Source organism: Salmo salar, chromosome 01 (assembly GCF_965601325.2).
Source record: "Salmo salar chromosome 01, fSalSal1, whole genome shotgun sequence".
Lineage (NCBI taxonomy): Eukaryota > Metazoa > Chordata > Actinopteri > Salmoniformes > Salmonidae > Salmo > Salmo salar.
This window is the reverse complement of record NC_138291.1, coordinates 19205047-19227500: the sequence shown is the minus strand read 5'-3', so window position 1 is coordinate 19227500 and position 22454 is coordinate 19205047. Positions and strand designations below refer to the sequence as shown.

The 22454-nt window shown below is 41.6% G+C and overlaps 1 protein-coding gene across 4 annotated transcripts in view; it reads right to left on the bottom strand.

Moving 5' to 3' along the window:
* The window catches only part of LOC106570958 (estrogen-related receptor gamma), a 264686-nt gene that overhangs the window by 84629 nt on the left and 157603 nt on the right, over positions 1–22454 (bottom strand). For all 4 annotated transcript variants that reach the window (XM_014143900.3, XM_014143663.3, XM_014143597.3 and 1 more), the window contains exons 3-4: positions 9171–9586; positions 4635–4751 (exon numbers count right to left, since the gene is read on the bottom strand). In XM_014143900.3, coding sequence (XP_013999375.1) covers positions 4635–4751; positions 9171–9586 — 533 coding nt within the window. The remainder of the gene's footprint in view (positions 1–4634; positions 4752–9170; positions 9587–22454) is intronic.

Below are 22454 nucleotides of genomic sequence, written 5' to 3'. Positions count from 1 at the left end.
CTTGTTACCCCTCTCTCTTTCTCCTGTACTTTACCTCCCTGTATTCTTCTTGTTACCCCTCTCTCTTTCTCCTGTACTTACCTCCCTCTCTCCTTCTTGTTACCCCTCTCTCTTTCTCCTGTACTTACCTCCCTGTATTCTTCTTGTTACCCCTCTCTCTTTCTCCTGTACTTACCTCCCTCTCTCCTTCTTGTTACCCCTCTCTCTTTCTCCTGTACTTTACCTCCCTGTATTCTTCTTGTTACCCCTCTCTCTTTCTCCTGTACTTTACCTCCCTCTCTCCTTCTTGTTACCCCTCTCTCTTTCTCCTGTCCTCCCTCTCTCCTTCTTGTTACCCCTCTCTCTTTCTCCTGTACTTTACCTCCCTGTACAGACACACACACATGCACACAGACATATACACACACACAGTAATTGGACAACCTAAATTGCCTGCTTATGCATTAGGTGTTACATATTCGTAGGTGCATCCCATCACTGCTACCACTCCCTCCCTCCCTCCATCTCTTCCTCCTTCCCTACATCCATCCCTCTATCCCCCTATCTCTATGGGCCTAACCAGGACTTTGGGGTGGCATATGAATGAGAAAATATAATCTCTCTCTCTCTCAATATAGAGGAGAGGGGAAGAGAGGGGAGGAGAGGGGAGGGGATGAGAGAGGTATTCTCCTCTCCACTTCTCCCTCTCCTTCCCTCTCTCCTTCTCTGAGGAGGGGATAAGTTCCCGGCTTGTTTAGTCAGTGTGTGTGTGTGTGTGTGTGTGTGTGTGTGTGTGTGTGTGTGTGTGTGTGGTGTGTGTGTGTGTGTGTGTGTGTGTGTGTGTGTGTGTGTGTGTGTGTGTGTGTGTGTGTGTGTGTGTGTGTGTGTGTGTGTGTGTGTGTGTGTGTGTGTGTGTGGCATTAGGAGGGGAAGTGTGTTAAGGCTCCCATAAAGGGATTCTGGCCAGCGGTTGGAATAGGGTAGATATGGGGGAGGGGCTTTGAATCAGATAGAGCAGGCAATAGAGGATCAGAGGAGGCAACAAGAAGAAGAGTAAGACAGAAAGAATGAAAAAAGGAGAAAGAAGGATGGAAAGAGGAGTAGTTGGTGAGAATAGAGAGAAAATGTGTTGCAGGTAGAGAGAAAGAGATGAAAGGAAAGAGAGATAGAAGTGGAGAAAGAGAAAAAGAGAGAGATGGAATGAGAGGGTGAAGGAAGATGGTACCGTATACGATCCCTTCTCCTTCCCTGCCTCCTCCCTCTCAGATTGTGATAAGATGAGGATGCTGATAGCCCTTCTGTGTGTTTTGGTGTGTGTGTCCGTGGGAAACCATACCTGTGTGTGTGCATTGGGGAAGGTGTATGGGTTGGGGGCAAAGGCTGTCCTGTCTGATTTGGCTTATCCTGTCATATTTCCCCCTTGAGGTGCGAGCTGCTGGACCTCCACAAATAATCCCCATGACCCCCTTCATATCTTCCTCCCCCCATCCGTACCTTTCCTCCCAGCAGCAGGAGTGATGACAACGTGAGTTAGCTGTGACGCTAACAGAACTAGCCAGGCACAATGAATGTCCTCAGACGTCACTACCAGGGCCAGGCTGGGATGCTTACCCCTCCAGGGGCTACATTCTAATATTATCCAGTAGACACATACAGGGAATGCTAAGCTAAAGTTGTATTGTAAACAAAAAGGCAATGCTAAGCTAAAGTTGTATTGTAAACACAAAGGCAATGCTAAGCTAAAGACATATTGTAAATTTAAGGGGAACTTTAAGCTAAATTTGTATTGTATTGGTGGTACCGTAAATGTAAAAGCCAAAGTATGCTAATAAATAAAGTGTAAATGGTAAAGTTGTATCATACCTGGGGTAAAGTAAAGTAGAGGGGAAACTCGATGTGGAGTGTGTGTTTGTGCGAACCACCTATTTTTAGGGGGGGGGCCCCCCCCAAAAGAGACATGAGGGAAATTTAGAAAATGTGTGAATACAAATGACCCTTATTCATATGTAGAGCAGGACCCATGTATTGAATTCAAGGCCTTTACAAAATGGTGGTGCCATGGTCTGCCACAGTGATGTATGTGTGTATGGGAGGCCACAGTGATGTATGTGTGTATGGGAGGCCACAGTGATGTATGTGTGTAGGGGAGGCCACAGTGATGTATGTGTGTAGGGGAGGCCACAGTGATGTATGTGTGTAGGGGAGGCCACAGTGATGTATGTGTGTAGGGGAGGCCACAGTGATGTATATGTGTAGGGGAGGCCACAGTGATGTATGTGTGTAGGGGAGGCCACAGTGATGTATGTGTGTAGGGGAGGCCACAGTGATGTATGTGTGTAGGGGAGGCCACAGTGATGTATGTGTGTAGGGGAGGCCACAGTGATGTATGTGTGTAGGGGAGGCCACAGTGTTGTATGTGTGTAGGGGAGGCCACAGTGATGTATGTGTGTAGGGGAGGCTACAGTGATGTATGTGTGTAGGGGAGGCCACAGTGATGTATGTGTGTAGGGGAGGCCACAGTGATGTGTGTAGGGGAGGCCACAGTGATGTATGTGTGTAGGGGAGGCCACAGTGATGTATGTGTGGCTGCTTAGGGGACAACGTGCCACATCAAGCTACCGATGTACACAACCCCCCCCCACACGCACACACACACGGTATGACCAATGCCAGCTGTTTGTGTCCATCTGTGTTCTTTACATACAATCTGACCTGAGGTTTGGGTCCAGCTGGTAAACTACGCACGCACACACACACACGCACGCACACACGCACACACACGCACACACACACACACACACACACACACACACACACACACACACACACACACACACACACACACACTCACGCACACACGCCCGGGCTCGATCGGATAAGAGAGGAGATGAGATGTACGTTCTGCTTATATCAAACTGACTGTGGGGAGATGCACGCCAAGACAAAAATGCACTGGGATAGTGTGTGTGTGTGTGTCTGTGAGTGTGTGTTTATGTGTGTGTCTGTGAGTGTGTGTTTATGTGTGTGTCTGTGAGTGTGTGTTTATGTGTGTGTCTGTGAGTGTGTGTTTATGTGTGTGTCTGTGAGTGTGTGTGTGTGTGTCTGTGAGTGTGTGTGTGTGTGTGTGTGTGTGTGTGTGTGTGTGTGTGTGTGTGTGTGTGTGTGTGTGTGTGTGTCTGTGAGTGTGTGTGTGTGTGTGTGTGTCTTTGAGTGTGTGTGTGTGTGTGTGTGTGTGTGTGTGTGTGTGTGTGTGTGTGTGTGTGTGTGTGTGTGTGTGTCTGTGAGTGTGTGTGTATGTGTGTGTGTGTGTGTGTGTGTGTGTGCGTGTGTGTGTCTGTGAGTGTGTGTGTCTTTGAGTGTGTGTATGTGTGTGTGTGTGTGTGTCTTTGAATGTGTGTGTATGTGTGTGTGTGTGTGTCTTTGAATGTGTGTGTGTGCGTGTATCCTCTCTGATGGATATGCGTTTGGAATGTGGTGAAACCCTGGCTGTCAGGAGGGGTGACTGGGGGTGTGTGTACCTGCAAGCCGTGTGTGTGTGTTTGTCTGTGTTTGTGTTTGTGTTTGTCTGTGTTTGTGTTTGTGTTTGTCTGTGTGTGTGTTTGTCTGTGTTTGTGTTTGTCTGCGTTGGTGTTTGTCTGTGTGTGTGTTTGTCTGTGTTTGTGTTTGTCTGTGTTTGTGTGTGTGTGTGTGTGTGTGTGTGTGTGTGTGTTTGTCTGTGTTTGTATGTGTGTGCGAGAGTGGGTACTTGCGAGGCTGTGATTTCTTTTACAGGAGACAAAAACACAGGGACCATGTGTGTGAGAAAAAGAAAGAAACGAAGAACGTAGGAGATCTGACCACTGAGACGAGGAGAGGAGGAGGGGAGAAGAGGAGGAGAGGATGAGGAGGGAGAAGAGGAGGAGGAGGGGAGGAGGAGGGGAGAAGAGAAGAGGAGGAGGAGAGGAGGAGGAGATGAGGAGAGGATGACAGGCGGAGGAGGAGAGGATGACAGGAGGAGGAGGAGAGGATGACAGGAGGAGAGCAGGAGGAGAGGAGGAGGAAATGAGGAGGGGAGAAGAGAAGAGGAGGAGAGGAGGAGAGGATGACAGGAGGAGGAGGAGGAGGAGGAGTGGAGGAGAGGAGGAGGAGAGGAGGAGAAGTGGAGGAGAGGAGGAGGAGGAGGAGAGGAGGAGGAGAGGAGGAGAGGAGGAGGAGGCCTCTCTCTCTCTAGCTCTGTCTCATTCACCCTCGCTTACATTTGTTTCTCTTCTTTTCTATAATTAATAATAGGGTCAAGGGGTGAAGAGACTGAAGGAGTGTAAATGAAAGAGTGTGTTCTTCATGGTGTATGAGTATCACTTACCTTCTGTCATCATTGCTCTGATTTAGAGTGTTGGAATATAATTATGAGTGTCTCAAAAATAGTATCTCTCTCTCTTTTTCTCTCTCTCTCTAACACCTTCCCTCATTGTTCCTAATGTTACACATTTCATGTAGGTTAAACATGTTGAAATGATAGAACAGTGAGTATGTCAATGACAAGTGTGACTATGTCCCTTTAAACTCATGTCATCATTTGAGTAAAAGTGTGTATCTCTTCCACCTTATCTTCTCTCATCATTTTGACAATTAGAAAAATAATAGAGTGAGTGTGTGAATGAACGAGTGTATCCTACCTTCTCTCATCATGCCGACGTTTAGACACTTCATGAAGCGACAGGCTTGGCAGGACTTGCGTCTCCTCTTGGTGATCTCACACTCGTTGGTGGCAGGGCAGCTGTACTCAATGTTCCCTGTGGCAAGGCATGTAGGGAGGAAGATAGAGGGAGACACAGTGTTTATTAGCAGCTAGTGGGCACACACCACACAGAGAGAGAGAGACAGAGAGAGAGAGAGAGAGAGAGAGAGAAACAGAGAGAGAGAGAGAGAGAGAGAGAGAGAGAGAGAGGAGAGAGAGAGAGAGAGAGAGAGAGAGAGAGAGAGAGAGAGAGAGAGACGCAATATCTCGATCACATTATTTGTACTGCTAAAATTCTATGAGAGAATAGATCTGCTTTCAGAATCTGGTTAGGAGTTCACATTTAGTACTGTATTCGAGGTCTGTCCTTGTCTTTGGATGGCAGCATGCTTGTGACCTGATCTAGCCCATAATCTGTGCCGTGACAGCAGGAAGCATCCACTGATATGATTAATCAATTTAACTCTTAATCAAGATACACCTCCCCCCCCCCACACACACACAATCACAAACATGTACACTTCCGCCAAAACATGGGCAGAAACAAACACACACACACACTGACCCACTGGCAACATTCCATGGGGTCATGCTGATCATTGGATTAGGCTGTGTGTGAGTGCGCCCGTGCGTGGGCATGTGTGTGTGTGTGTGTGTGTGTGTGTGTGTGTGTGTGTGTGTGTGTGTGTGTGGGTGTGTGAGCGTGGGCCAGCCTGCCAAAATCAGTTTACAGAGCCTAAGCCCTGTCCCTGACCTGGCACCTGACACTACAGCGACCTCTAGGTTGGCATGACGACCTGGCGACCAGACCAATCACTAAGCCTGCTGAGTGGAGGCCAATTTGCTACCGGGGAAACAGACACGCTACAAATCCTCTCCCCTCTCCTCTCCCTCTCCTCTCCATCTCTCAATGTCCCGTGCTGCATGTACAGATGTAGAAACTTAATTTGATCACTCTTTTGTTGATGATAATTTGTGATTTTGTGATTTACATAAATTCACTGAAAACCTACGCTAACACATGGTTACACATCTCATATCAGCTGGCCTACTTTTGGCCTGCTAATAGCATAACAACCAATCAAGCAACATTATGGACTAAACATTCAAATCTTGTTGCTGCAGTGAGGAAATACATAAGGGGCTGAAATCCTACCTAATCTGAGAGAGATATACTTGTTTCTACTACATTTCAATGTCCTCTACTACATGCCCTGGGTATAAACACATTGTGTGTGTGTGTGTGTTTATCTCTCTCTCTGTGAGCTGTTAGGTGTGAGGTGATGAGATTTGAGTAAGAAGGCAGCATACAGTATTAGATCTCTATGCCATCCCTCTACTCCCTCTCATCCACCTCTCTCAGTCCACTCTAAAAGACAATAGGAGTCTCTCTAGTTCTCTCCACCCTCTCATCCACCTCTCTCAGTCCACTCTAAAAGACAATAGGAGTCTCTCTAGTTCTCTCCTCACTCTCCTCTCTCCTCCAATAGGAGTCTCTGTAGTTCTGTGGCATCCTCTTTTCTACATATCTTCTATCAGTCACAAGTTACAAATATATGAGTAGTGAAGCCTGGCTGCCCCTGATGAAGGTCACATAGGACCTGAGTCTATGGCAGGAAACAGGTAGGGAACGGTATAGAGTGGGGGTATACTATGAGAGAGGACACGTGACATGTTGCTAGGACAGTGGACTAGGGAAACATAGTGGGTAGGGAACAGGATAGAGCAGGAAAACAGTATTTCTTACATTTATTTAACTAGGCAAGTCATTGACGGCCTACCCCGGCCAAACCCTCCCCTAACCCGGACGACGCTGGGCCAATTGGTCGCCACCCTCTTCTCCACCCTTCTACACTCAGTGGCCAGTTTATTAGGAACACCTTGCCTTTCTCTTCTCTACCCTTCTATACTCAGTGGCCAGTTTATTAGGAACACCTTGCCTTTCTCTTCTCTACCCTTCTATACTCAGTGGCCAGTTTATTAGGAACACCTTGTCTTACTCTTCTACACTCAGTGTCCAGTTTATTAGGAATACCTTGTCTTACCCTCCTACACTCAGTTGCCAGTTTATTAGGAACACCTTGTCTTACCCTCCTACACTCAGTTGCCAGTTTATTAGGAACACCTTGCCTTTCTCTTCTAAATGGAACACCCATTTAGTACCGGATCGGACCCCCCGTTTGCCTCCACAGAGGTGTTGGTCAATGCGATGGCATGACGCAGTTGCTGCAGATTTTGACAGCGGTACACCACTGCCACCAGCCTGAACCGTTGACACCAGGCAGGATGGGTACATGGACTCATGCTGCTTATGCCAAATCCTGCCTCTGCCATCATTATCCTGCCTCTGCCATCATTATGACGCAACAGGAATCGGGGTTCGTTGGACCAGGAAATGTTTTTCCACTCCTCAATTGTCCAGTGTTGGTGATCACATGTCCACTCGAGCCGCTTCTTCTTGTTTTTAGCCCTTAGGAGTGGAACCTGGTGTGGTCGTCTGCTGCAATAGCCCATCCGTGTCAATGACAGACGAGTTGTGCGTTCTGAGATGCCGTTCTCATTCGACCTCTCTCATCAACGAGCTGTTTTCTCCCACAGGACAGCCGCTGACTGGATGTTTTTTGTTTGCAGCACCATTCTCTGTAAACCCTAGACACTGTCGTGTATGAAAAGCCCAGAGGGGCAGACGTTTCTGAGATCCTGGATCCGGAGTGCCTGGCATCAATGATCAAAACACGCTCAAAGTCAATTGAACAGTAACTGAATGCCTCGATGCCTGTCTGTCTGCTTTATATAACAAGCCACGGCCACTTGACTCACTGTCTGTAGGAGCGATCCATTTTTGTGAAAGGGATGATGTACCTAATAAATTGTCCAGTGATTGTATATTGCTCCTCCATTTCATAATTTCTCATTTCCCCTTTCCTCTCTCTCACTCTTTCCTTCACTCTTTCTCTCTCTCTTTCTCTCCCCCTCTCTCTCACCCCGTCCTCTCTCTTTCTCTCCCTCCCTCCCTCCCTCCCTCCCTCCCTCCCTCCCTCCCTCCCTCCCTCCAATAAGGGAGTGAAAGATGCAGGATGTCAGGTGGCACTGGACAGGTGCCACGACAACACCAGCTGCCAGAGCCTCCGAGTGTTGCTTCCTCCACGCTACAACACAAACACACACACACACGCTAAAATTCCCACCTTCCCAACACAGCAGGTTGGGGGAGTATAGTTCCATCCCTACCTACCCTGCCCTCTCTATGCCTGTCCCCTCTGATAGACCAGACACGTCCCTCCCCTGCCCTCTTTCTCCTGTCCCCTGTGACAGATCAGACAGGTCCCTCCTCCTGTCCTCCCCCCTCTCTGTGCCTGCCTCCATCTCTCTCCCTCCCCCTTTCATCTCTCTCTCTCTCCCTTCCTCCTTCCAACCAGGTTGCTATAGTGGTGTCCAGCTGGAGAGGCTGTGGTGATTACCTGCAGTTTTATTGGCTAATGACTTGAAACATACCAATATGTCTACCACTGCCCAGAGGAGGCCGGACCCATGCTAGGGCCAACACACCCACACACGCACACACACGCACACACATCTGTCCATTGGAGGATTGGCTTGTGTCAGGGCCAAGCACAATATTCAATTCAGTGAAATTCTCTATGATGATCCACTTCTATGTCTGTCAGCCTGTTCCAATATAAACACACATATCTATACTGCTTCATCCTCTATTTAAGATATTTATCAAATAGGAAAATGATGCTGCATAAAATAAATTAAACGAGTAGAATACACTCCCTCATAAATACCGATGCAGTGTCACTGTCACCTAGATTCACACACTTCATTCAGAAGTCATGTTTACTGATATCATCAGTCCCGTTGATCTATAACCTTATCTTAGTAAATACCATAATCTAAGCATCTCATCAGAAGTGATTAAGTAATGATGAGTGTAGGTATATGTCCATCCATTCCTCTCCTATCTTTATTAAAGCCACTGAAAGCTGTTTAACGACATAAAGCCTGAACCCTGACCCCTGACCCTAACCTCTCACCTCCAATCATAATCTCTGGCCTGTGTGTGACCATTGATTTCCTCTTGGAACCCAAACAATCAGATCAGAAAAACATAAAGCACATTATTTTATCGCTCCGTGCATGTTGTAAACACTGGAAATATCCTATTGAAACTGGTTTACTAGCTATGTGGCAGGTAGCCTAGTGGTTAGAGCATTGGGCCGGCAACAAAACGTTGCTGGGTCGAATCCCTGAGCTGACAAAGTCAAAAACTAACATTCTGTCCCCAAACAAGGCAGCTAACCCACTGTTCCCTGGTAGGCTGTCATTCTAAATATAAAATAAGCAGAGGATGTGAGTTTTGCAGTATGGGGCTTTTAGTATGAGCCTAAAATAACAAAAAACACAGGTCTGATCTCTAACCCCTAACCTCTGACCCGTAACCCTAAGCAGAGGGAACGTGAAAGCCAACCTTGGATGGTCCTCTTGAAGAAGGCCTTGCAGGCCTCGCAGGAGGCCACGCCGTAGTGGTAGCCTGAGGCGATGTCGCCACACACCAGGCACAGCCGCTTGGGCATGGAGTTCAACATGTACTCGCACTTGATCTGCGAGTCCTCCCCGATGGTGCTGGAGCAGTCTTCGTAGCGCTTGGAGGCCCCAGCAGGGCCCAGGGGGCCGGCCCCAGGCCCGTACAGGGTGGGGGAGTCCAGGCCGTTCTGGTGGCCGTTCATGGTAGAGCTGTAGGAGCCGCTGGCGTCGCTGGAGCCCCCAGGGCTGTGGTGGTTAATGCTGTCTGCCAGGGAGGCGGGGCTGGAGGGCTCTGTCTTAATGTAGGACGGGCAGCTGGACTCTAGGTGGCGCTCTTTGCTGGACATTCTGCACAGGTGCCTGGATGGAGGGATGGAGGGAGGTAGAGGGGGAGGGAGGTAGAGGGGGAGGGAGGTAGAGTGGAGGGAGGTAGAGGAGAGAGAGAGAGAGGAAGGAGGTAGAGGAGAAAGGAGGGAGGGAGGGATGGAGGGTGGGTGGAAGGAATTGTGGTAGGGAGGTTGGGAGGGAGGAGAGAGTGGAGAACATGTTGTCATAGGTGAGTTAATCGTAATAAAAAGCTTGATAACATGTTAACATCTTACCAGATACTTTGCAAAATAGTTGTCTTTTTATAGTGACATCATACTAAATCTAACTACTGGATTATTCTCAGGAAATGGTCAAAATATAACACCTGTAATCTAGATAGAAAGTGTATGAGAGAGACAGAGAGTGTGTGTGTGTGTGTGTGTGTGTGTGTGTGTGTGTGTGTGTGTGTGTGTGTGTGTGTGTGTGTGTGTGTGTGTGTGTGTGTGTGTGTGTGTGTGTGTGTGTGTGTGTGTGTGTGTGTGTGTGTGTTGAGGGAGGCCTGTAGAAGCGTCTCTAGCCTACAGCCATCAGTCACTCTCTAGTCAATAGCAACTTGTTCTACATGAGAGTAATCAGGAAGGAGGCACAGTGCTGCTCAATCATGCCTGAGACAGCCACTCACAGCAAACAACACACACACATATGTGCACAAGAAAGAAGGCCATGCACAGATATACTAAACACACACAAAACACATATCAGAGACAACACACACACTAAAAGATGAGGAATCTGAAGGAAAGTACTTTACCTCCACCCCTTTCAATCCCCTGTTCAATACCACCAACCTATTAAGTGGCAACACCCCCTCATCTCCTTCACCCCACCCCTTCGGTTCCTAGGAGAGTACTGTTAATGGCAGCTGTAATTAATATCTCTCTCTCTCTCTCTCTCTCTCTCTCTCTCTCTCTCTCTCTCTCTCTCTCTCTCTCTCTCTCTCTCTCTCTCTCCTCTCTCTCTCTCTCTCTCTCTTCTCTCTCTCTCTCTCTCTCTCTCTCTCTCTCTCTCTCTCTCTCTCTCTCTCTCTCTCTCTCTCTCTCTCTCTCTCTCTCTCTCTCTCTCTGAAAGGGAAAACACAAAGTGGTGTTTTAATTAAAGAGGGATTCTACCTCAACGAGTGCTCTAAAATCCAGTCATCTTGTAAAACACCTAACAGTAATGAGACCTAGAAATCAGACATGGGAGGAGGGAGAGGAGGAGAAACAAAGGGAGGGACAGAGAGAAGGAAGGAGAGAGAGAGAGAGGGGAGAGAGGTGAGGAGGAGAGAAGGGTAGGGAAAAAATATTTCCCACGACGTTGACTCAAATCAGCTGTTTTCCTCACGCTGATTAATCCTGAAAAACCTTCCCTTCTCTCTCTCTGTCTCTCTCACACACACACACACACACACACACACACACACACACACACACACACACACACACACACACACACACACACACACACACACACACACACACACACACACACACACACACACACACACATGGGTGGCAGGTAGCCTAGTGGTTAGGAAATTGGGCTAGTAAGTGTCCCGAAATCTGTCCATGTGCCCTTAACCCTCATTGTGCCAGGGGCATGCCAGACCCTGGCCGTGTCCCCACTCTATGAGGGTGTCTCAAAAAAACAGATTTCCATTTCACACGTGAATTACAGTTTTTTTACAATCACTCTGCCACTAATTTCAGAACCTTGATGTCATTTTTCAAAACTCGACACAAACCCCACAATCATTTGTTCATTGAACTAAAATCACCTGTTCAAAATGACACAACTTAACATCAAAGTATTACCATTTCAAAATGCAATTCACACATTACATCTGAGATGACTGTCTATTCATGTCATTACAATGATCTAACTATCAATTGATACAACTCCTCAAAATGATAAGTAACTGTTGCATTACTCTTAATGCATAGTTTTATGGAAACTGACAAACAATATAAACCAATTGGACTACATTATCTATGGCTGTAATATTTCATCATCATTCTTTATCAGACACTGTTTCTATGGTCCCATGTACCACTTTTCCAGACCATGTTTTCAGATTTGACATTACTGTACACTCACCAGCCACTTTATTAGGTACACCTATCTAGTATCTAGCACTGGGTAGGACCCCCCTGCCTCCACAACAGGCTGAATTATTCATGGTGTTGTACGTTAAGAGATGCCCTTCTGCACACCACTGTTTTAAACAGCTGATATTTGAGCATTTGTGGCCTTTCTGTTAGCGTGAATGAGTCTGGACATTCTCCTCTGATCTCTCTCATTAACAAGGCCCACAGAACTGTCGCTCAGTGAATGTGTTTTGTTTATCGCACCATTCTCTGTAAACTCTAGAGACTGTAGTGTGTAAAAATCCCAGGAAGGCAGCTGTTTCTGAGATGCTGGAATCACCATGTGTGGCATCAACAATCATACCACGGTCAAAGTTGCTTAGATTACGCATCTTGCCCGTTCTAATGTTTGGTCGAACAACAACTAATGTTCTCTGCTCTATATATTGAGTTGCAGGCAGCCACATGATTCGCTGTTCGAAAGGAGTAGGCTATTTGCGTTAACGCAGGTGTACCTAATAAAGTGGCCGGTCAGTGTATGTATGCAGGCCCTTGTAATTGTTTTTTACAATACTGCCAACTCGTTACTGATGATTGATTTCACATTGTGGTACGAGTATATAGTGAAATGAGTGGTATCCACCTACAACAGCATAGTGATAACATGGAGCTGGCAGGTGATCCAGGTCACAATAGAGGTCAAGCAATGGGAAAAGGAAGACGAAGAAGACGTGGTGGTCAAAGGAATGGCAGGGGACAAGCACCTCTTCTGAGAGAATTTTTCTCCACATGGAGGTGGAATACATTTCAATTAACAGGTGTGACTTGTTAAAAGTTAATTTGTGGAAGTTATTTCCTTCTTAAAGCTTTTGAGCCATTCAGTTGTGTTGTGACAAGGTAGGGGTGGCATACAGAAGATAGCCCTATTTGGTAAAAGACCAAGTCCATATCAATATTATTATTATTATTATTCATTGAACTTTTATTTAACTAGGCAAGTCAGTTAATTAAGAACAAATTATTATTTACATGGACGGCCTAAATCGGCCAAACCCAGATGACGCTGGGCCAATTGTGCGCCACCTTATGGGACTCCTAATCACAGCAGGTTGTGATACTGCCTGGATTCAAACCAGAGTGTCTGTAGTGATATCTCTAGCACTGAGATGCAGAGCCTTAGACCGCTGCGTGAGCTGGAGACCCGAGTATGGCAGGAACAGTTCAAATAAGCAAAGAGAAAATGAAGGTCAGTCAATCCGGAACATTTCAAGAACTTTGAAAGTTTCTTCAAGTGCAGTCGCAAAAACCACCAAGCGCCCTGATTAAACTTTTTTTTGGGGGGGGGCTCTCATGAGGACCACCACAGGAAAGGAAGACACAGAGTTACCTCTGCTGCAGAGGATAAGTTCATTAGAATTACCAGCCTCAGAAATTGCTGCCCAAATAAATGCTTCACAGAGTTCAAGTAACAGACACATCTCAACATCAACTGTTCAGAGGGGACTGTGTGAATCAGGACTTCATGGTCGAATTGCTGCAAAGAAACCACTACTAAAGGACACCAATAAGAAGGAGAGACTTGCTTGGGCCAAGAAACACGAGCAACGGACGTCAGACCGAAGGAAATTTGTCCTTTTGTCTGATGAGTCCAAATTTGCGATTTTTGGTTCCAACCGCCGTATCTTTGTGAGACGCAGAGTAGGTGAACGGATTATCTCTGCATGTGTGGCTTCCACCATGAAACACGGAGGAGGAGGTGTGTTGGTGTGGCGGTGCTTTGCTGGTGACACTGTCTGTGATTTATTTAGAATTCAAGGCACACTTAACCAGCATGGCTACCACAGCATTCTGCAGCAATATTCCATCCCATCTGGCATGCGCTTAGTGGTAGTATAATTTTTTTTCCAACAGGACAATGACCCAACACACCTCCAGGCTGTGTAAGGGCTATTTGACCAAGAAGGATAGTGATGGAGTGCTGCATCAGATGACCTGGCCTCCACAATCACCTGACCTCAACCCAATTAATATGGTTTGGGATAAGTTGGACCACAGAGGTAAGGAAAAGCAGCCAACAAGTGCTCAGCATATGTGGGAACTCCTTCAAGACTGTTGGAAAAGCATTCCAGGGGAAGCCGGTTAAGAGAATGCCAAGAGTGTTCAAAGCGGTCATCAAGGCATAGGGTGGCTACTTTGAAGAATCTCAAATATAAAATATATTTAGATTTTTTAAACACTTTTACATGATTCCATATGTGTTATTTCATAGTTTTGATTTCTTCACTATTATTCTACAATGTTGAAAAACCCTTGAATGAGTAGGTGTGTCCAAATTTTGACCGGTACTGTACATATACAAAATATGCAAGCACCCACCAAAATATTATTACTCACGTACATACAGCTGCTCAACCATAAGAGACAGCAAGAAGAGAACTGATAAAAACAGCAACATTTTGGAAAACATTTCGGGAACTTTTTAGAAACATTTAGACTTCTTGGTGTCGCTTTACAACGCAACACTTAGGTTCCCCAGAGGCAAAAACAACTTCCCTTCATAACTCTGAAACAAGAAGTTATTAACCATAAGTCTTTTTAATCTCTCTCTTCCCTCTCTCTCTCTCCTCAGGTCTACAACAGGCTGTAATATTCACAACTATGTATAAACTCAATTGTCAGATGGTGGCTTTTATTCCAAGCCCCACTTTAATCTAAAATTAGACGCAATAAAATTCCCATTACCTGCGAGAGGGATGGGATTCTCGGGTCTATATTTTAGAAGAAAGGAAAGCCTTTTTGACAGAGAAGAGACCATTTGAGAGGGAATTATTGTATCTGTTTTCAGGAACGCAAGGCAGCCCCAATCCCTAGGAGGGCCATTAAGAGGAGGGTTTAAGAGTGAGAAGAGCTCAGATTTAGTTGCTGCGTATTAATGGGAACAATAACTGTCAGGAAATAAAAGGACATGTGTAGTACTGAGTGAGAGAGGAGATTAAGAAATCACAGAGAGAGAGAGAGGAGAGAGAGAGAGAGAGAGAGAGAGAGACAGAGAGAGAGAGAGACAGAGAGAGAGAGAGAGACAGAGAGAGAGAGAGACAGAGAGAGAGAGAGAGAGAGACAGAGAGAGAGAGAGAGATAGAGATAGAGATAGAGATAGAGAGGTGAAGGTTGACCCTGCTCTATACTATAGTACGTAGTCTGTTCCTGCAGTTAAATGACCTAGTGGGTGGAATGTTATTCATATTTTTCATAAATAAAATACATGGTTTTGCTATATTTCAGTCTTCTGTAATGTATATAAAGTGTAATATTGGGATGGAAATGTAATACATTTCAACTCTATATCTGACATGGTACAGGTGTCTTCTTTTTTAAACCCATAGCCATGTGTGTATACTTTTGTTTCAAAATAGATGTGTTTAAGTCTACCAAGAAACACTGTGTGACCCTGATTTAGCCCACTGCAGTAAATTAAAAAACACTCAACGTGCCTGTCTCTTTATGTTGCCAAGTGTGAAGGGGCAGACATCTGTGTAATTCTTAATTTTCCATCTTCATGAGCACAGAGAGATTGCAGTCTTAATAGATGGCAGTCATATTAGAGGGAGTCATATTAGAAGCCAGTCATATTAGATGGCAGTCATAATAGATGGCAGTCATATTAGATGGCAGTCATATTAGAAGGCAGTCATAATAGATGGCAGTCATATTAGAAGGCAGACATATTAGAAGGCAGTCATGTTAGAAGGCAGTCATTATAGATGGCAGTCATATTAGAAGGCAGTCATGTTAGAAGGCAGTCATTATAGATGGCAGTCATATTAGAAGGCAGTCATGTTAGAAGCCAGTCATGTCAGATGGCAGTCATACTAGATGGCAGTCATGTTAGAAGGCAGTCAAAATAGATGGCAGTCATATCAGAAGGCAGTCATGTTAGAAGGCAGTCATGTTAGAAGGCAGTCATATTAGAAGCTGTCATGTTAGAAGGCAGTCATATTAGAAGGAATTCATATTAGATGGCAGTCATATTAGATGGCAGTCATATTAGAAAGCAGTAATTTTACAAGTCAGTCATATCAGATGGCAGTCATATTAGATGGCAGTCATGTTAGAAGGCAGTCATGCTAGATGGCAGTCATATTAGAAGGCAGTCATGTTAGAAGGCAGTCATAATAGATGGCAGTCATATTAGATGGCAGTCATGTTAGAAGGCAGTCATGTTAGAAGGCAGTCATAATAGATGGCAGTCATATTAGAAGGCAGTGATGTTAGAAGGCAGTCATAATAGATAGCAGTCATATTAGAAGGCAGTCATGTTAGAAGGCAGTCAAAATAGATCGCAGTCATAAAAGATGGCAGTCATGTTAGAAGGCAGTCATAATAGATAGCAGTCATGTTAGAAGGCAGTCATGTTAGAAGGCAGTCATAATAGATGGCAGTCATAATAGATGGCAGTCATATTAGAAAGCAGTCATACTAGAAGCTGTCATGTTAGATGGCAGTCATATTAGAAGGAATTCATATTAGAAGGCAGTCATATTAGAAGGCAGTTAAGTTAAAAGGCAGTCATAATAGAAGGCAGTCATATTAGAGACAGTCATATTAGAGACAGTCAAATTAGAGACAGTCAAATTAGAAGCCAGTCATATCAGACACAGACATATTAAAGACTAGTCATATTAGAGACAGTCATATTTTAGACTAGTCATATTAGAGACAGTCATATGAGAGACAGTCATATTAAAGACTCGTCATATTAGAGACAGTCATACTAGAGACAGTCATATTAAAGACTAGTCATATTAGAGACAGTCATATTAAAGACTCGTCATATTAGAGACAGTCATATTAAAGACTAGTCATATTAGAGACAGTCATATTAAAGACTCGTCATATTAGAGACAGTCATATTAGAGACAGTCATATTAAAGACTAGTCATATTAGAAACAGTCATATTAGAGACTAGTCATATTAGAGACAGTCATATTAGAGACAGTCATATTAAAGACTAGTCATATTAGAAACAGTCATATTAGAGACTAGTCATATTAGAGACAGTCATATTAGACACAGTCATATTAGAGACAGTCATATTAAAGACTAGTCTTATTAGATGGCAGTCATGTAAAAAGCCAGTCATATCAGAGACTAGTCATATTAAAGACTAGTCATATTAGAGACAGTCATATTTTAGACTAGTCATATTAGAGACAGTCATATTAGAGACAGTCATATTAAAGGCTTGTCATATTACAGACAGTCATATTAGAGACAGTCATATTAAAGACTAGTCCTATTAGAGACAGTCATATTAAAGACTAGTCCTATTAGAGACGGACATATTAGAGACAGTCATATTAGAAACAATCATATTAGACACAGTCATATTAGAGACTAGCCATATTAGAGTCATATTAGAGACAGTCATATTAAAGACTAGTCATATTAGAGACATTCATATTAGAGACTAGTCGTATTAGAGACAGTCATATTAGAGACAGTCATATTAAAGACTAGTCATATTAGAGACAGTCATATTAAAGACTAGTATATTAGAGACAGTCATATTAAAGACCAGTCATATTAGAGACCAGTCATATTAAAGACCAGTCATATTAGAGACAGTCATATTATAGACAGTCATATTAAAGGCCAGTCATATTAGAGACAGTCATATTAAAGACCAGTCATATTAGAGACAGTCATATTAAAGACAAGTCATATTAGAGACAGTCATATTAAAGACAAGTCATATTAGAGACAATCATATTAAAGACCAGTCATATTAGAAACAGTCATATTAGAGACAGTCATATTAGAAACAGTCATATTAAAGACAGTCATATTAAAGACCAGTCATATTAGAGACAGTCATATTAGAGACAGTCATATTAAAGAATAGTCATATTATTGACAGTCATATTAGAGACAGTCATATTAAAGACTAGTCATATTAGAGACAGTCATATTAAAGACCAGTCATATTAGAGACAGTCATATTAAAGACAAGTCATATTAGAGACAATCATATTAAAGACCAGTCATATTAGAAACAGTCATATTAAAGACTCGTCATATTAGAGACAGTCATATTAGAGACAGTCATATTAGAGACTAGTCATTTTAGAGACAGTCATATTAAAGACCAGTCATATTAGAGACAGTCATATTAAAAACCAGTCATATTAGAGACAGTCATATTAAAGACTAGTCATGTTAGAGACAGTCATATTAAAGACCAGTCATATTAGACACAGTCATATTAAAGAATAGTCATATTAGAGACAGTCATATTAAAGACAGTCATATTAAAGACCAGTCATATTAGAGACAGTCATTCTAGAGACAGTCATATTAAAGACTATTCATATTAGAGACAGTCATATTATAAACCAGTCATATTAGAGACTGTCATATTAAAGACCAGTCATATTAGAGACAGTCATATTAAGACTAGTCATATTAGAGACAGTTATATTAAAGACCAGTCATATTAGAGACAGTCATATTAAAGACTAGTCATATTAGAGACAGTCATATTAAAGACCAGTCATATTAGAGACAGTCATATTAGAGACAGTCATATTAAAGATCAGTCATATTAGAGACAGTCATATTAGAGACAGTCATTTTAAAGACTAGTCATATTATTGACAGTCATATTAGAGACAGTCATATTAAAGACCAGTCATATTAGAGACAGTCATATTAAAGACCAGTCATATTAAAGACTAGTCATTTTAAAGACCAGTCATATTAGCGACAGTCATATTAAAGACCAGTCATATTAAAGAGTCATATTAAAGACCAGTCATATTAGACACAGTCATATTAAAGAATAGTCATATTAGAGACAGTCATATTAAAGACAGTCATATTAAAGACCAGTCATATTAGAGACAGTCATATTAGAGACAGTCATATTAAAGACTAGTCATATTAGAGACAATCATATTAAAGACCAGTCATATTAGAAACAGTCATATTAGAGACAGTCATATTAGAGACAGTCATATTAAAGACAGTCATATTAAAGACCAGTCATATTAGAGACAGTCATATTAAAGACAAGTCATATTAGAGACAGTCATATTAGAGACAGTCATATTAAAGACAGTCATATTAAAGACCAGTCATATTAGAGACAGTCATATTAAAGACAAGTCATATTAGAGACAGTCATATTAAAGACAAGTCATATTAGAGACAATCATATTAAAGACCAGTCATATTAGAAACAGTCATATTAGAGACAGTCATATTAGAGACAGTCATATTAAAGACAGTCATATTAAAGACCAGTCATATTAGAGACAGTCATATTAAAGACAAGTCATATTAGAGACAGTCATATTAGAGACAGTCATATTAAAGACAGTCATATTAAAGACCAGTCATATTAGAGACAGTCATATTAAAGACAAGTCATATTAGAGACAGTCATATTAAAGACAAGTCATATTAGAGACAATCATATTAAAGACCAGTCATATTAGAAACAGTCATATTAGAGACAGTCATATTAGAGACAGTCATATTAAAGACAGTCATATTAAAGACCAGTCATATTGGAGACAGTCATATTAGAGACAGTCATATTAAAGAATAGTCATATTATTGACAGTCATATTAGAGACAGTCATATTAAAGACTAGTCATATTAGAGACAGTCATATTAAAGACCAGTCATATTAGAGACAGTCATATTAAAGACAAGTCATATTAGAGACAATCATATTAAAGACCAGTCATATTAGAAACAGTCATATTAAAGACTCGTCATATTAGAGACAGTCATATTAGAGACAGTCATATTAGAGACTAGTCATTTTAGAGACAGTCATATTAAAGACCAGTCATATTAGAGACAGTCATATTAAAAACCAGTCATATTAGAGACAGTCATATTAAAGACTAGTCATGTTAGAGACAGTCATATTAAAGACCAGTCATATTAGACACAGTCATATTAAAGAATAGTCATATTAGAGACAGTCATATTAAAGACAGTCATATTAAAGACCAGTCATATTAGAGACAGTCTTATTAAAGACTATTCATATTAGAGACAGTCATATTATAAACCAGTCATATTAGAGACTGTCATATTAAAGACCAGTCATATTAGAGACAGTCATATTAAGACTAGTCATATTAGAGACAGTTATATTAAAGACCAGTCATATTAGAGACAGGCATATTAAAGACTAGTCATATTAGAGACAGTCATATTAAAGACCAGTCATATTAGAGACAGTCATATTAGAGACAGTCATATTAAAGATCAGTCATATTAGAGACAGTCATATTAGAGACAGTCATTTTAAAGACTAGTCATATTATTGACAGTCATATTAGAGACAGTCATATTAAAGACCAGTCATATTAGAGACAGTCATATTAAAGACCAGTCATATTAAAGACTAGTCATTTTAAAGACTAGTCATATTAGCGACAGTCATATTAACGACCAGTATTAAAGACCAGTCATATTAGACACAGTCATATTAAAGAATAGTCATATTAGAGACAGTCATATTAAAGACAGTCATATTAAAGACCAGTCATATTAGAGACAGTCATATTAGAGACAGTCATATTAAAGACTATTCATATTAGAGACAGTCATATTATAAACCAGTCATATTAGAGACTGTCATATTAAAGACCAGTCATATTAGAGACAGTCATATTAAGACTAGTCATATTAGAGACAGTTATATTAAAGACCAGTCATATTAGAGACAGTCATATTAAAGACTAGTCATATTAGAGACAGTCATATTAAAGACCAGTCATATTAGAGACAGTCATATTAGAGACAGTCATATTAAAGATCAGTCATATTAGAGACAGTCATATTAAAGACCAGTCATATTAAAGACTAGTCATTTTAAAGACCAGTCATATTAGCGACAGTCATATTAAAGACCAGTCATATTAAAGAGTCATATTAAAGACCAGTCATATTAAAGACTAGTCATATTATAGACCAGTCATATTAGAGACAGTCATATTAAAGACCAGTCATATTAGAGACAGTCATATTAAAGACTTGTCATATTAGAGACAGTCATTTTAGAGACAGTCATATTAGAGAAAGTTATATTAAAGACTAGTCATATTAGAGACAGTCAATTTAAAAACCAGTCATATTAGAGTCAGTCATATTAAAGACCAATCATATTAGAGACATTCATATTAAAGACTAGTCATATTAGAGACAGTCATATTAAAGACTAGTCATATTAGAGACAGTCATATTAAAGACTAGTATATTAGAGACAGTCATATTAGAGACAGTCATATTAAATACCAGTCATATTAGAGACAGTCATATTAGAGACAGTTATATTAAAGTCTAGTCATGTTAGAGACAGTCATATTAAAAACCAGTCATATTAGACACAGTCATATTGAAGACTAGTCATATTAGAGACAGTCATATTAAAGACCAGTCATATTAAAGACTAGTCATATTAAAGACCAGTCATATTAGAGACAGTCATATTAAAGACCAGTCATATTAAAGACTAGTCATATTAAAGACTAGTCATATTAAAGACTAGTCATTTTAAAGACTAGTCATATTATTGACAGTCATATTAGAGACAGTCATATTAAAGACCAGTCATATTAGAGACAGTCATATTAAAGACCAGTCATATTAAAGACTAGTCATTTTAAAGACTAGTCATTTTAAAGACCAGTCATATTAGAGACAGTCATATTAAAGACCAGTCATATTAAAGACCAGTCATATTAAAGACTAGTCATATTATAGACCAGTCATATTAAAGACCAGTTATATTAGAGACAGTCATATTAAAGGCTAGTCATATTAGAGACAGTCATATTAGAGACAGTCATATTAAAGACCAGTCATATTAGACACAGTTATATTAAAGTCTAGTCATGTTAGAGACAGTCATATTAAAAACCAGTCATATTAGAGACAGTCATATTGAAGACTAGTCATATTAGAGACAGTCATATTAAAGACCAGTCATATTAAAGACTAGTCATATTAAAGACCAGTCATATTAGAGACAGTCATATTAAAGACCAGTCATATTAAAGACTAGTCATATTAAAGACCAGTCATATTAAAGACTAGTCATATTAAAGACCAGTCATATTAGAGACAGTCATATTAAAGACCAGTCATATTAAAGACCAGTCATATTAAAGAGTCATATTAAAGACCAGTCATATTAAAGACTAGTCATATTAAAGAGTCATATTAAAGACCAGTCATATTAAAGACTAGTCATATTAAAGACTAGTCATATTAAAGACCAGTCATATTAAAGACTAGTCATATTAAAGACCAGTCATATTAAAGACCAGTCATATTAAAGACCAGTCATATTAAAGACAGTTATATTAGAGACAGTCATATTAAAGACTAGTCATATTAGAGACAGTCATATTAAAGACCAGTCATATTAAAGACTCGTCATATTAAAGACCAGTCATATTAGAGACAGTCATATTAAAGACTAGTCATATTAAAGACCAGTCATATTAGAGACATGATCATTAAACAAATTGATCTGAGGCAAATGTATCAGCAGCACATGTTCAAGTCTGTTATTATCTGGGTGCCAGGTATTGTGTGTGCGTGTGTGTGCATGTGTGCCGTGTGTGTGCGTGTGTGTGCATGCGTGCCATGTGTGTGCGTGTGTGTGCATGTGTGCCGTGTGTGTGCGTGTGCGTGCAAGGTGCTGTTAGATGGACACATTAATCACAGCGTTGGAGACAAATGAACGACTTGCTGTCCGTGACGATG